This window comes from Hypanus sabinus, unplaced genomic scaffold, assembly GCF_030144855.1.
Source record: "Hypanus sabinus isolate sHypSab1 unplaced genomic scaffold, sHypSab1.hap1 scaffold_99, whole genome shotgun sequence".
NCBI lineage: Eukaryota > Metazoa > Chordata > Chondrichthyes > Myliobatiformes > Dasyatidae > Hypanus > Hypanus sabinus.
In genome coordinates, this window is record NW_026781846.1 from 1,038,217 (window position 1) to 1,053,171 (window position 14,955).

General features: G+C 46.1%; 1 protein-coding gene across 1 annotated transcript in view; it reads right to left on the minus strand.

The window, feature by feature from the left end:
* Positions 1-4,797: 4,797 nt before the first annotated feature.
* The window catches only part of LOC132390618 (uncharacterized), a 68,494-nt gene continuing 58,336 nt past the window's right edge, over positions 4,798-14,955 (minus strand). The window contains exons 13-15 of the mRNA XM_059963216.1: positions 14,015-14,050; positions 11,654-11,686; positions 4,798-5,119 (exon numbers count right to left, since the gene is read on the minus strand). Coding sequence (XP_059819199.1) covers positions 5,068-5,119; positions 11,654-11,686; positions 14,015-14,050 — 121 coding nt within the window. The 3' untranslated portion in view covers positions 4,798-5,067. The remainder of the gene's footprint in view (positions 5,120-11,653; positions 11,687-14,014; positions 14,051-14,955) is intronic.

Sequence of the window (14,955 nt, forward strand, 5' to 3'; positions counted from 1 at the left end):
TTGAGAGGAGATTAAAACAACGGAGAGCAGATTGGAGATTCTGCAGGCGCGATAGAGACTCCCGGATGGTCTGATGCCTCTCAGGTGCCCGGGTCAGAGATGTCTCAGATCTGGTCCATGGCGTTCTGAAGTGGAAACTTCGGCAGCCAGATGTCTCCGTACCTCTCAGTACGAATGACATCGATTTAAAAGATAAAGAGGTACTGAAGTGAGACTTTAGGTTGCTGGAAGAATTTGGGTTGCTAGAGATAGTCTGGATAGTCAGTCAGAGGTTTGTTTTTTGTTTTTTTTTTTTGTTCCCAGGGCTGAAGGTTGCCAGAAGAGGACAAAGATTTAAAGTCCTGGGGAGTAGGTACAGAGAAGATGTCAGGGGTAACTTTTTTACTCAGAGATTGGACAGTGCGTGGAATGGGCTGCTGGCGACGGTGGTGGAGGCAGATTCGATGTGGTCTTTTAAGAGACTTTTGGATAGGTAGATAGAGCTTAGGAATAATAGAGGGCTATGTTTAAACCTAGTAATTTCTAAGTTAGGAGCATGTTCGGCAGCACTTTGTGGGTCGAAGGGTCTGTATTGTGCTGTAGGTCTATGGTTCTATGTTTTATATATGTGTTTGTATGAAAGCGCTAGTCATCTTTGGAGCCCTTCCCGTGCCACACGGCAGACAGCAGAAGATAAGGATAATTTGGCAGATGAATGTGTGGCTGAGGAACCGCTGCAGGAGACAGGGTTTCAGATTTACAGGGCAGTGAGATCTCTTCCTGGGAAAATACAGCCGCAGAATAGAGTGATGGGCAGGAGAAGAATTTCATTTTAGCCAGAACTTGGTGAAATTGTGGAATTCATTATCATAATCAACGATGGGGGCCAGTTAATTGAGTATATTTAAGTCTGACTTTGATAGATTGTAGAACGTGAAGTGAAACGGGGGAAGGCATGAGACTGCGGCTGAGAGGGAAAATGAATTAGCCATGATGAAAAGGCGAAACAGACACGCTGGGTCAATTGGTTTAGTTATCCTTCTCTATCTTATGGACTTATCTGCGGAATCTTCTAAACCCTGAGCTACTGGAGGTGGTGGTAATCGGAGCGGTCTATGGGGAAGAGTTCAAGTGGAGACAGCTGAATATTTAAATGGTGGGGAAATGATGCCAGTGGGGTCCCGGAATACACAAGGAGCGTTGATCAGGTTTGATTATCCAGGGCAGCGTTCAGGGTTCGAGCGGTATCCTCTGCTGTGATCTACTGCAAGCCTTGGGAGAACCGTGCAGGGACTCAGTACCAGGGTACTGGCAATCACAAGATGCCGGTCTCCTCCACGTCCCTCGCTGCATTAATGGGCAGGATGAGCAATGAATCTCCCAAAACCGCAAACCCTCCCTGCACTTTGAATGATCACACCGCCGAATTTCCATCACTCCCTCGGGGAAGAAATAACAACTGCAGAAATCTCAGCCAACTCCATAACGGGAACCAGCATCTCCAGCAGAGAAGGCATCTGCCAACCGCGATGATCAGAAAGGCGGCATCCATCATGAAGGATTTCCTACTTTGGAAGCTGCAGTCCAAGAGGAGTAAACGGAGCCTGGAGTCCCACATTCGGGCTCAGATTATTTCCCGCCAACGTGAATCTTCTGCGTGGACAATGAACCCATATACATTACCTCACTATTTATCATCTTTATAAGTAAATATTTAATTGAAATTCTTATTTTATATTCAGACCTAACTATGTATTTTACTAAGTTGCTGTCGTAAAACAACAGATTGTCCAACATGAGCCGGTTATAGTAAACCTGGTTCTGATTCTGATCTTCCCACCGTCATCCACACTTCACTCCCTCCCTTGAACATCTCTGACCGATCTCTACGAACCACACCAAACCGCATAATCACCTTCATAATCCCCATCACACCCCCTACCCAACGTCAGCCACACCCACACCCCCCACCACCAGCAACCACCACCACCGTCAGCTCCAAGGTCTCCTTCCACCGGGAACCACATGCCGTCTCTTCCCTGGATCCCCGCAGATCGGACTTCTCAAACGCCGGTGACCCCAATCACCACCATAGTCACCTCCAAGCAGCCACCTCTCCTGTTACTGAACAAGCTTCCGAGCTTTCACCCTTAATTGACCCGTTCTCTCCCTGAACACTCATTTACCTCATTTATTTTTCGGAAGAGTGGTGAAGAGGACGGCAGTGTTGAAAGGGGATTAAAACGCCAGAGCAGCAGAGTCGAGATTCCGTGCGTGCTTAGAAACACCCGAATGGTGTGTTCCCTCCCTCGCAGGTTCAAGGGTCAAGTTTACTCAGGTAGGGTCTAGGCATTGACGTGGAAGTGTAGGCAGTCAGATATCTTGATACATGTCAACACCAATAATCAAAGTAAGGAGGTCAGAAGAGAGACTGAAGGATGCTAAGTGATAAAAAGGTAGAACAGGACATCAACGATTGTTACCTCCGGATACCTCCCTGATCCGTACGGAGGATGAGAAGAGAATAATTTGGCATGTTAATACGTGGCTGAGGAACTTCTGCGGGGCACACGGATTCAGATTACTGGTCAGTGGGACCACTTCTTGGGAGAACACAGCCTCAAATTAGAAGGAAGGAGACGAAAAGGAATTTATTCTGCCAGAGTATGATGAGACTGTGGAAGTTATTGCCAAAGTCAGCTGTGCAGACGAGGAGCTTTGCTCAGGTTTGAATACACATCTTCACAGAGAATGGTGGGGCTGCTTGGTGGGTTCGAGTGACATCCTCTGCTGAGACCTACTGTGAGTCTAGGAGCCCAGGCCGGACCGGGATATCGGTGGACTGAGGGTCACAGTCTATGTCTTACGTCCGCGCCCCTCACTGTGCTAAAGGGCGGTGAAACTCCCAAAACAAAAACTCCGCCGTGAACCTTCAATGATCACCCGGCCGAACTTCCATCACTTCCAAGAAAATAATAAAAACAGCTGCAGACTTCTCAGCCGAGTGCATCACGGGAAACAGCCTCTCTGGCATCGAACGCATCTTCGAAAATTGATGATTAGAAACGGGACATCTATCATTAAGGGTGTTCAATCCTGAACATACCCTCTTCTCATTGCCACCGTCAATGAGGAGTTGACAGAGTCTGAAGGACCACATCCCCAGATTCAGGGACAGTTTATTTCTCTCCAGCACCAGATTTCCTACTGGAGAATGAACCACTCTGCACTACTTCACTATTTACCCTCTGTTTAAGAACTACATATTTACCTTAAAACACTTATTTTAGGAAAACATTTCAGGAATTATTTTACTGAACTGCTGCCGGAAAACAATAAATTCCAGACATAGGACTGCGATACTAAGGCTAGTTCGGAATCTGATCTCCGCACATACAGCCACATGCCACTCTCCGCAATATCCACCTCTAACTCCCCTCCATTACCCATCGTCAACTCCATGCCGCTCTCCTCCTGACCCTTGGCTGATCGGTCTCTCCGAACGCCATCACCGCCATTCCCACCTCCATCCATCCCACCGACAACCTCACGCCTCTTCCTCCCTGGACGCTCGCCAAACTTCTCTCAAAAGCCCCCCATGGCTTCCAATCACTCCATAGTCACCACTATCACCCCCTCATCACACAACCTTTACTAATTACATTTCCGAGCATTCACCCTTAATTTTGACCCAACCATTTTCTCTTCCCGAGCAGTCATTTATTTCCACCTCCCGCCCTTACTCTCAGCCTTCTTCTCCTTGTCCCGCAGTGAATGTTCGTCTCTCCACAATTAACATTAATGTCCCTGAGTCCCACGCACCCACCGGCCCCGTCCTCCATCCCTGGTGTTACTGTCTCCAAGTGAGACTGGTTCGGTGAGTGACCCCGTGGTGATTTGCATCCGTGGGACTGGAAGGGAAGAATTGTGAGAAAGCCTTCTGCCCCGGAATGAGGGAGACCCTGTCTGTCAACCGAATAATATTCAGCGAAACTCTGCCCACCTCAGCCGTCGCTTCAGACCAGAATAATTCCACGGTAGGTGACATCATCATAGCAGGAATTTGTTTAGCCCATCGGCCCTTGAGAGAAATCCCGCTGGTGACATTCTCTGCGTCGGTGTGTCTATGCATTCCCACTCTCCCACACCCCAAACGGCTTCCCCAACAGCGGGCAGCTGCCTCAGAGTGACTAGGCATTGGGAGGGAAGCGGGATGGGCTGTTTCAGGCCACTGCATTGTCTGCTCTGGGAGCAGGCTACCCTATGCGCTCGGTAGAGCTTCACAGACCTTCCCAAATGCTCTCCGGTACCGAATACAGCGAGTTTCTGTCAAGAGACTGAGACCAGTTTAATGCAAACAGCGTCAGCTTTATTGAGTCATGCAGCTGGATGGAGTAACGGTTGTACTACGGCGGGGCAGCGATCAGCGGCATAGTGTATAGTCAGTACCGATATCAGAGAAAGTGAAAACCGGAAAACTTTAACCCTTTCCCGTAATCAGAGCACAGGAGAATCAGTGTAGTTACATAGAGACAGAGGCAGATCACATCGAACACCCGCTGCCCGTTCTGCCCAGTGTGTGCACCGCTCCAGCGCCGACACGCGGGCGGTGAGACAGAAGTGACCTGTGGCCCCCATCTTCCCCAGTGCGTTCCCCGAAGAAACCCAAACATCCCTTAAAACCCCAAGCGTAAACCTGCGTGACTCGATGTTTTTAATGTCTTCCGGATCTCACTCTTGCACCACGAATGCAAAAGACCCCAGGGCAGGACACATATGTCTGTTCCCGACATGGGCACAGTTTTCTCAGGACTGCTTCCCTTATCAACGCTGTGCGATGTTCCTGGGTCAGTGGAGGACCATGGTGGCCGGAAGTCCTCGAAATGGTCTCCTAATCCAGCCACATTGCGGTTATTGTGAGAGTGGGTTATGATCCGTCACGTGTTGTTTACAGGGTGCCGAGGCCAGGCTGGGTGAACAGGCCAGTGCTGTGATTACTGAACAGCGGTATGGGAACACGTTGTTAGCGGAGAGCGTGCCGAAAGCGGTGATTGATACGAAGCAAGGCGGGCGATCCAGGGCTCGTCCTCACATGAGTGGGCAATCCATTTCGCCAGTGGCAACGAACCAGACCTCGTTACTGAAAGGTGAAACAGAGAGAGGTGAGGGGAAAGTTCCTCAGTGCAACCGCTGTCCCTGATCAATTTATCTCATTATCCTGTACACACCTAACTCGCCATTTCTCATCTTCTTTCGCTGCAAGGAGAAAACGCCGAGTTCACTCAGTCGACCCTCATAAGCCATACCCCCAATGAAGGGAATATCCTCGTAAATCTCCTCAGTGCCCTTTCTATGGTTTCCACGTCCTTCCTGTAGTGAGGCGACTGGAATTGAGCACTATACTCCAAGTGGGGTCTGAACATGCTCCTACATAGTTGCAACATTACCTCTCAGCTCTTAAACTCAACGCTGCGGTTGATGACGGCCAATGCACTGCATGTCTTCTTAATCACAGTCAACCTGCGGAGCAGCGTTGAGTGACATATGGACTTGGACCCTAAGATCCTTCTAATCCTTCATCCTGACACGAGTCTTACCGTTAATGTTATATTCTGCCACTATATTTGACCTACCAACATTAAATTATCTGCGAAACCTCACACTTATCTGGGTTGAACTCCATCTCCCAATTCTCAGCCCAGAATTGCATCCTATCAATATACCGCTGTAAACTCTGAAAGCCCTGCACACTATCCACAACGCCCCAAACCTTCGTATCAACAGCAAATTTACTAACCCATTCCTCCACTTCCCCATCCACGTCATTTATACAAATCAGGAAGAGTAGGGGTCCCAGTACAGATCCCTCAAGCACACCACTGTTCACCGACCTCCATGCAGGATATGACCCCACTAAAACCACACTACGTCTTCTGTGGGAAGCCGGTCCTGGATCCCATGCCTGCTTATTTTCTCACTACATCCACTGCTCCAATGTGTTTAGTCACATCCTCAAAAAATTCAATCAGGCTCGTGAGACACAACCTCCCCTTGACAAAGCTATTCGGACTATTCCTAATGATATTACACCTCTCAAAATATTCATACATCCTGCCTGTCAGGATCTTCTCCATCAACCTACCAACCACTTAGGTAAGACTCACTTGTCTATAATTTCCTGGGCTTTCTCTACTCCCTTTCTTGAATAAAGGAACAACATCCGCAAACCTCCAATCGTCCGGAACGTCTCCCGTCTCCATTGATAATGCGAAGTTCATCCCAAGAGGCGCATCAATCTCTACTTTCGCTTATCACAGTAGCCTGGGGTTCAGAATTCTTCCGTACATTTCCCTGAGAACATGTGTCTCCAATTATGCTTCCATTTCCCTGCCTGATAGCCTCGTATTTCCCCTTAGTTCAATTAGTCGTTTTCCTAACTTGTCTGTTCCTGTTCTTCTACAATGCTATGGTAAAGGAGATAGAATTGTGAACACTATCTCCAAAAGTTATGAGGCATGGGATAAGTGGAACCTTGGCTGCTTGGATTAAAAAAATGGCTTAAAGGATGAAAGCAGAAGGTAGTTGTGGAAGGGAAGTATTCTGCCTGGAGGTCGGTGACTAGTGGAGTGCCTGAGCGATCAGCCCTGGGATCCCTACTATTTGTGATTTTTATAAATGAACTGGAAATAGAGGCGGAAGGATGGGTGAGTAAGTTTACGGATGACAAGAAGATTGGAAGGGTTGTGTTTGGAACGGTAGGTTGTAGAAGTTTACAAGAGGATATAGACAGGCTGCAGAGTTGGGCAGAAAAATGGCAGGTAGATGGTGATGAGCTAACGGACAAATCAGCCATTATCTTATTAAATGGTGGGGCAGCCTTGATGTGTCGGATGGCGTACACCTGTTCCTATTTCTTATGTTCTTAAGTTTAGTTCAAGAGGACTCGAATTAAACGTCACATAATGCATGCAGGCTGTTGGGAAGTTTCTTGATTGGTGAGGGAGCTAACGGTTTTTGTGCGAAGGAAAGAGATTAGGGTTCAGGAACGAAACACCTGAGAAAGAAAGCAGGAAGAGCTCGATGGAACGAATAGTCCAATTCCGCTCCTCTATCCTGTGGCTCAGTAGTCTTATTCCATGCATTTTGACCATCGGTCCTTCACCCAAAGCCTTACAAAAGTGCCTATCGAAGCTAACGACCGTGTTATGTTCATTTAAAATCTTTGGTACCTCGTTAAAAAATGAAAACCATCTAATGAAATGAGAATGAAAGGCCTCTTCCTCACAGATTCACCCAAGGCACCTTTCGAAATAAACTGCCTGCAGGCAAGATGGGCGTTGTAGAGAATTTCGCTATGCAGGTGAACACATCACAAAGTTGACACCAACTAACTGGACATAGATACACTGTATAGATACACAGATACGCAGTAGGCGCTGCCTACTCACTCCGAGAATGGACGAGGTCCGATCTGCTCTCCGGGCGCTCAGTGAGTATTCCACCCCGACCCCCGTGACTCTATGTGCTCCTTTCCGCTCTGTCACCGTGAAACAACGGCTTCGTAGGTCACGACCGAAGTGTGATTTCATTACCGAAAGGGGCGTGGTGATGACCAGAGCGGGAATATGGTGAAAAAATACAAAACTAGATTGGACGGGAGGTAGAGAAGGGGGGAGTGTCATTTCTGGTCAGGGATAGTATCACGGCTACAGAAAGGGAGGACACTGCAGAAGGATTGTCCCAGAGTCCGACTAGGTGGAAGTCAGAAATAGGAAGGGTGCTCTCTCGGCCTCTAAATAGCCCTCGGGACACCGAGGAGCAGATTAGCAGGCAGATTTTAGAATGGTGCAGGAAATGCAGGGTAGTAGTTATGATTTCAACTTCCCTCATATTGACTGGCACCTCCTGAATGCAAGGGAGATAAATGGGAATGAATTTGTCAGGTGTGTTCAAGAAGGATTCCTGACACAGTATGTGGACTGGCCGACGAGAGGCGAGGCTATACTGGATCTAGCTCTGGGTAATGAACCTTGTCAGGTGACAAGACTCTTGGTGTGGGAGCATTTTGGCGAGGGTGACCACAACTCCCTTAGCTTCAGCATAGCTACGAAAAGGAATAAAATCAAACGAAATGTAAAAGTGCTTAACGGGGGAAGGGCTAACTTTGAAGGGATGAGGCAGGAACTAGCGAGAGTAAGTTGGAAGTAGATTTTCGAATTGGAAAGCGCAGAAGTAATGTGGGAGAAGTATAGGGACAACATGAGCTGGGGTTAGGATAGATTTTTCCCACTGAGGCAAGGAAAAAATAATAGGAAAAGGGAGCCGTTGCTGACGAACCATGTGAGGCAACTCGTCAAGTGGGAAAAGGAAGCATATGTTAGATATAAGAATCCGGAAGTAGCAGGGGCTCATGGGAAACATAGGGTAGCCAGGATGGAGCTAAAGAAACGACTTAGGGGAGCTCGAAGGTGGCATGAGAAGGCCTAGGCATGTCGGATTAAGGAGAACCCAAGGCGCTCTATGCGTATCTGAAGGATAGAAGGATGACGAGAACGAAGGTGGGACCGCTAAAGAATAAAGAGGGCAACATGTGCCTTGAGGCGGAGGATGTTGGGGAGGTCCTAAATGAATACTTTGTTTCAGTATTCGCAAGTGAAAAGGATCTTGATAAGGATGAGGTCGAAGTAGAGCGGGCTTGTGTGTTCGACAGTGTGGAGATTAAGAAAGAGGTGCTGGATCTTCTTAAAAATCATTAATATTGATAAATCGCCAGGGCCGGATATGATTCACCCCAGCTTGTTGTGGGAATTGAGAGGAGAGATCGCAGGAACACTAGAGAAGATCTTTGAATCCTCTATGGCAGCAGGGGAAGTGCCGGAGGACTGGAGAATGGCAATTGTAGCTAACTTGTTTAAAAAAGGTAATAGGGAGAATCCTGGGAACTATTGACCTTTGATTCTTACGTCGGTTGTATGCAAACAACTGGAAAGGATTCGTAAGGTTAGGATCTACGAGCATTTGGAGAAGCACAGTCTACTCACATGGCTTTGTGAAGGGAAGATCGTACCGTACGAGCCTGATTGAGTTTTTTGAAGAGGTGACAAAATAAATTGGTAAGTGCAGGCAGTGGATGTGGTCTACATGGACTTTAGCAAAACATTTGACAAGGTCACTCATGAGAGACTATTCCAAAACGTCATGAGGCATGGGATACGTGGAACCTTGGCTGTTTGGATTAAGAAAGGCTTTAAGGAGGAAAACAGAAGATAGTTGTGGAAGGAAAGTATTCTGCCTGGAGGTCGGTGACTAGTGGAGTGCCGCAGGGATCTGTCCTGGGACTTCTGCTATTTGTGATTATTATAAACGACCTGGATGCAGAGACGGATGGATGGGTGAGTAAGTTTCGGATGACAGGAAGATTGGAGGAGTTGTGGACGGAGCTGTAGGTTGTCGAAGGTTACAAGAGGATATAAACAGGCTGCAGAGTTGGGCAGAAAAATGGCATATGGAGTTCAATCCGGATAACTGTGAGATGATGCATTTTGGAAGGACAAACCAGAAGACTGAGTACAGGATTAATGGTCAGTTACCCAAGAGCGTGGATCTACAAAGCGACTTTGGGATTCAAATCCATACATCCCTCAAGTTCGCTGCACAGGTTGATAGGGTAGTTTTGAAGGCCTATGGGATGCTAGGCTTCATTAACAAGGGGATTGTTCAAAAGTAGAGAAGTCATGTTGCAACTCTCAAATTTCTGTTGAGACCGCACTTAGAGTATTGTGTTCAATTCTTATCACCTCATTATAGGAAGGATGTGGAAGCTACGGAGAGAGTGCAGAGGAGATTTGTCAGGATTTTACCTGGTTTGGAGAACAAGTCATATGAAGCAACGTTATAAGAGATGGGACTTTTCACTTTGGAGCATAGAAGAATGACCGGGGACTTGATAGAAGTCTACAAGCTTTAGAGAGGCATAGATAGGGTGGATAGTCAGTACCTGTTTCCCAGGGGACCAATAGCAAACACTAGAGGGCATAGGTACAAAATTAAGGGAGGGTTGTTTCGGGGAGACATCGGGAGTAAGTTTTCTACACAGAGCGTTGTGAGTTCCTGCAATGACTCGCCAGGGATGGTGGTGGAGTCTAAAACATTAGAGGTATTTAAAGCCTTTTGGGCAGGCACATGGAATAAAGAAAAATAAAGAGTTATGGGGAAGTGTGTGGGGTTTAGTACTTTTTTAAAGGAATATTTCGTTCGGCACCATGAAGGGCTGAAGGGTCTGTACTGTGCTATAGTTTTCTATGGTTCTAAAGGTTATGTCATTGTGTCCAATCTGCTGCAGTAGATATGTACGCATTTGAAGTAATATAGTCTGAATAAAGATAGTCAGCATGGTCTTGCCAATTGCAGGTCCTGTCTCAAGAATGTGATTAAATTCGTTCGGGTGCTGCGAACCAGGTTGCAGGTTTATACGATGATGGTGTATGTTATCAAGAGGTTTGATAAGATTCCTCATTGTTGGCCCATTCAGAAAGTCATGTGACAGGGAATCCAGAGAATCTTGTCTGTGTAGGTAGGGAACTGCCTTGCCCGAGAAAGAGTGTGCTAGCAGTTGGAGATTATGCCACCTGGAGTTCAGTGAGATACTGTGTTCCGTAGAGATCTGATCAGAGACTCTTGGACTTTCTGAATTTTACAAAAGATTTTGATGAGGAAATGAATAGACATAGATATCAGGCAAAATATGGATGCTAATGGATAATGTGGTGGGTTGTCGCAGGTTACAATTGGGCATTGATGGGTGCAGAGCTGGGTTGAGAAATGGCAAGTCAAGTTGAGCATGGGGAAGAGAGAAGAATTGCACTTTGAAAGGTCGGATTAGAATGCAGAATGCATGGATTATGACAGGCTAGTTGAAAATATTGAGGAGAAGAAGATATTTTAGCCTTCATATAATCTTTAATGTTTTGCGCCATTTAATAGGGTAGTTAAGGATGTGTATGAGGTACACGAGGTACACGAGGTACTGTTGCAGCACTATAAAACACTGGTTAAACCATATTTTAAATTTTGTACTACACTGTAGAGTGGAAAAAAATGCCAAGGGGAGGAAATTTTAAAGCGATTTAGGGCTATGTATAGGGGCAGCCAGCGGTGCGTTATTACCCATAGTGGTGAGTGTGTGAAACGGAATAGCAATGGTGGTGGTCTAAACACACACATTTGGGTCATTTCAGAGACTGTCTTAGCACACGGATTACGGAGAAATAGACGGCTCTGTAGGAGAGCAAGTTTAGAGTCGGTAAAACATCAAGGACCAAAGAGCCATCAAAAAGCTGTCCTGTTGAATGTTTTCTTATCTATGTACGTGATAAACTAGGATGGTCAGCACAGTTTATAATAGGGAAGATCATGCCTGGGTAACGTATCAGGAGCTCAAGGTAGGGACAGGGGTCACTGACCACACCAGGTTCGTGGACTCATTAAAGATCGAAAGGAAGCTGTTCCCTTGAAGGAGCAGAATGAGGAGAAATTTGTTTCTCTTTCCCGCCGCCGTAGAGCTCCCCACCCCCCTCCCCCCGCCCCGACCGTGCATGAGCCCAAGCCTGGTACTTTAACGTCTCTGTTTCATCAACTAGCGCAATCACAGACACAACATTCCAATGCCCCTTACCCTGCCGGCATCGAGCTGAAGTCATACGATACCCTGATGGAGATGGTGAAAAAATAACAAAAAATCATTAATCGCCCGACATCGTGAAGTTAACAATCCACAATCCACATCTCACTCACACTCAACACTGATCCCTTCCTGATGTGCTCAGAGGCAGCACCGGGACACGTTGGATCTCCGGATTTAACATCAAGTTCAACCCTTCAACGGAACTCCTTTCCTTAATTTACCAGAGAACCCTGCTGCAGTTCACTCTGGGCGCTCGCCCAGCTTACCGCTTTTCTCACATACACACACGATGCAGCAGTTACATCGTTTCACGTTTCGCAGGAGCAACTTGAAGACAGATGCGTCTGGAATAAGTAGCGTGCGATCACACTGATTGGTTTGAACTACAGGGTCTCCAATAGCTGCTAGAACATTAATGAACAGACAGGTAATGAACGCAACAACCTGTGTGAAATTAAATTTTGATCTCATTGGAAATTTCAACTTCCCCAATACAAAAATGTACATTCTCAATGCAAGGCGATTAGATGGGGAGAATGTATTAATTGGATGATTTATTAAATGAATATGTGCACCGTCCAACGAGAGGAGGTGCCCGACTGAAAAGGCAAACATGAGTAAAGTTCCTTAAATTCGGATCAAACGGAGCAAATCAGGAGTATAACGAAGCCAGTAATGTACGGAAAAAAAGAATGAGGATAACCAAGAGGGGACGTGAGAGGTCCTTGGCAGGCAGGATCAGGATGAATTTAATTAAGCAACGTTCTATGCCAATGTCAGTATCAAATGAATAACTAGGGGCCGTGATTTTTTGGCAGTGCGCGAGGCTAGTTTTGCTTTAATGCGGAACATGTGAGTGACGTATTCGCTGAGTATTTTGTTTCCGTTTTTATCTAGGTAAAAGACATGGAGGAGCAGCAGATCGGTTGTCAGTGCATAAATATGCTAGGTGTTTAGAGCAAAATTAGGAAAAAGACCTCGGGACTCGGAATGAATTTTCAGGTGAATAAGTCCCCAGGTCATGATGGGAGTTCCATAGGTTTGTGACGGAAGCAAGAGACAGGTTTGCACGATCCTTGGAAAAATATCTTCTCTAGCCACATGCGAGATGCCAGAGGACAGGTGAATGGCTAAAGTTTTACATCTTCATGAAAAGCGAAAATAGGGAAATCCTGGAAACTATTTACCAGTGAGTCTCAGGTTAGTTCCATTCCAGTGAGATATTAATTATTTAATGGCCTTATTGAACCTGGAGTTTTAATTAGTGAAACACAGCAAGGATCTATACTGGGACCTCTTCTGTTTGTGGTGTGAATAAATAACCGGGATGTAGATGTAGACAGGTTGTTGATGATATCCAGAATTGATGGAGTTGTGGATCGTGTAGAAGGACTTGCAGAGCATCCAGCGCAACGTAGATCAGTTGCAGATATAGTCAGAAAAATGGTAGAAGCAGTTCAACCCAGATAAATGTGGGATGTTGCACCTTGGTAGGGAAAATGCAAGGAGAAAGTACACTCCAAGAGCAAAGACCCTTAACTGTGTTGAGTTCAGAGAGACATTGGTGTCCAAGTTTAGAGCTCGTTGGTAACAGGTACACAGGTCGATAAAGCGATTAAGGATGTTTAATCAATGTTCGCTTTTATTAGTTGAGGAATTAGTATAGTTGCGAGTAGGTTATATCGCAAGTTTATAAATATCCGGTTCGTCTGCATCTAGAGTATTGCATACAGTTTTAGTCTTACTACCATGGGAAGGATGTTGAGGCTTTGGGCAGGGTGCAGAAGAGGATTACCAGGATGCTGCCTGGTTCAGAGGCCATGTGCTAACTTGAGAGATACAACAACTTGTGTCGCTTTCTTTGGAGCGGAGGGGGCTGAGTAGAAATTATGAGAGGCATAGATGGAATTCACAGTATCTTTTTCCCAGGGCAGAAATATCTAATATCAGAGGTTGTAGGTTGAGAGGGGTTAGGTTCGAGGGTGATGTGAGGGGTAACTTTTTTAAACCAGAGATTGGTGAATCCTTGGACTGTACGGTCTGGTGAGGTGGTAGAGGCAAATAAATCAGAGGTTATAAGTGACGCTTAGATATGAAGCTCCATGATTGTGAGTAACGTGGAAGATTATGGACATTGTATAAGTTGGAGGGATTTGGTTTAGGAGAGGTTTTATTTACTCTTCAGTTCGGCACCATATTGTTGGCCGAGGGGCCTGTTGCAATACTGTACTCTTCTGTGTTCTATGTTCTATCTCTGCCACCCTTCCAGCAGCATGAAAGCACACCCGATGTTGCGACGCCTTTGGTTCATTTAACTCCTCCTTACAGACGCAGCTTTCGCATTCCACTTACCCGCCAATGGAGACTTCTGCTCCCCAGAAGGATCTCCTATTTGAAAGACGTGAAGAAGTTAACAAAAATGGTTCAGTGAAAAACGCTCAGAGATAAGGTGCAGTGTTCACTCAGCCTTCTCTCAGTGCACGGTGCGGGTTGAGGTGCTGCCTTTAAATGGGACGGTACAGAAGGTCCATATTTTATGGAGACTCAGCAATAAATAGAGGCTTAGGGAATGCGGGAATTGTCCGGCCGAGCGCATTGTAAATATTTTCGTACAACTGTACGTATATTACTATTACGCATTCTTTATTTACATAATTCATTAGGGGTCATATATAGGAGGTGCATAAATGGCATACGTGATATGTAAGTGCCTCACTAATAGAAAACTAAGTAGACAAGTTACCCGTACACCTCCGCATTTCATTTGATTATTTTCTAGAGTTAGTAAACATAACAGCACTGGATAGGAAGGCATCAATGTTGTGGGCAGAGAAGGGTAGTGTTACCCTGGGTAGATCTTCTGATTCTCATAAAAAAGGACAAAAGTGTGAGCTCAATTCCGTGTTGCATCTGCAGGGAGTGGAAGTGTTGGCTTGAATGATTAGGGGACACCACAGCTGCGCAATATGTGCAGTCCAGAGGGGCCACAACATATCCAAAAAGACCACAGTATTACGTAAGAAAACAATCGTTAGGCCCCAGGAATATTGGGTAAATTGAAAATTATGATGAAGAGGTTGGAATGGAGAACAGGGAAAATTATTATGGAGTGAAATGTGTACTCAGCAGCTGCTTTCATTCAACAAGACGCCAGTAATATGCTCGAAATGCACGGGATATCGGAATCAAAGCGAGTATTACGGCCATCACAAAAGAACAGTTGGTGGGAAGATTGAACAGTCTGGAAGTGAGGAAATTACCTGGGTCAGGCTTCAGGAAGGCACAGCGGAATA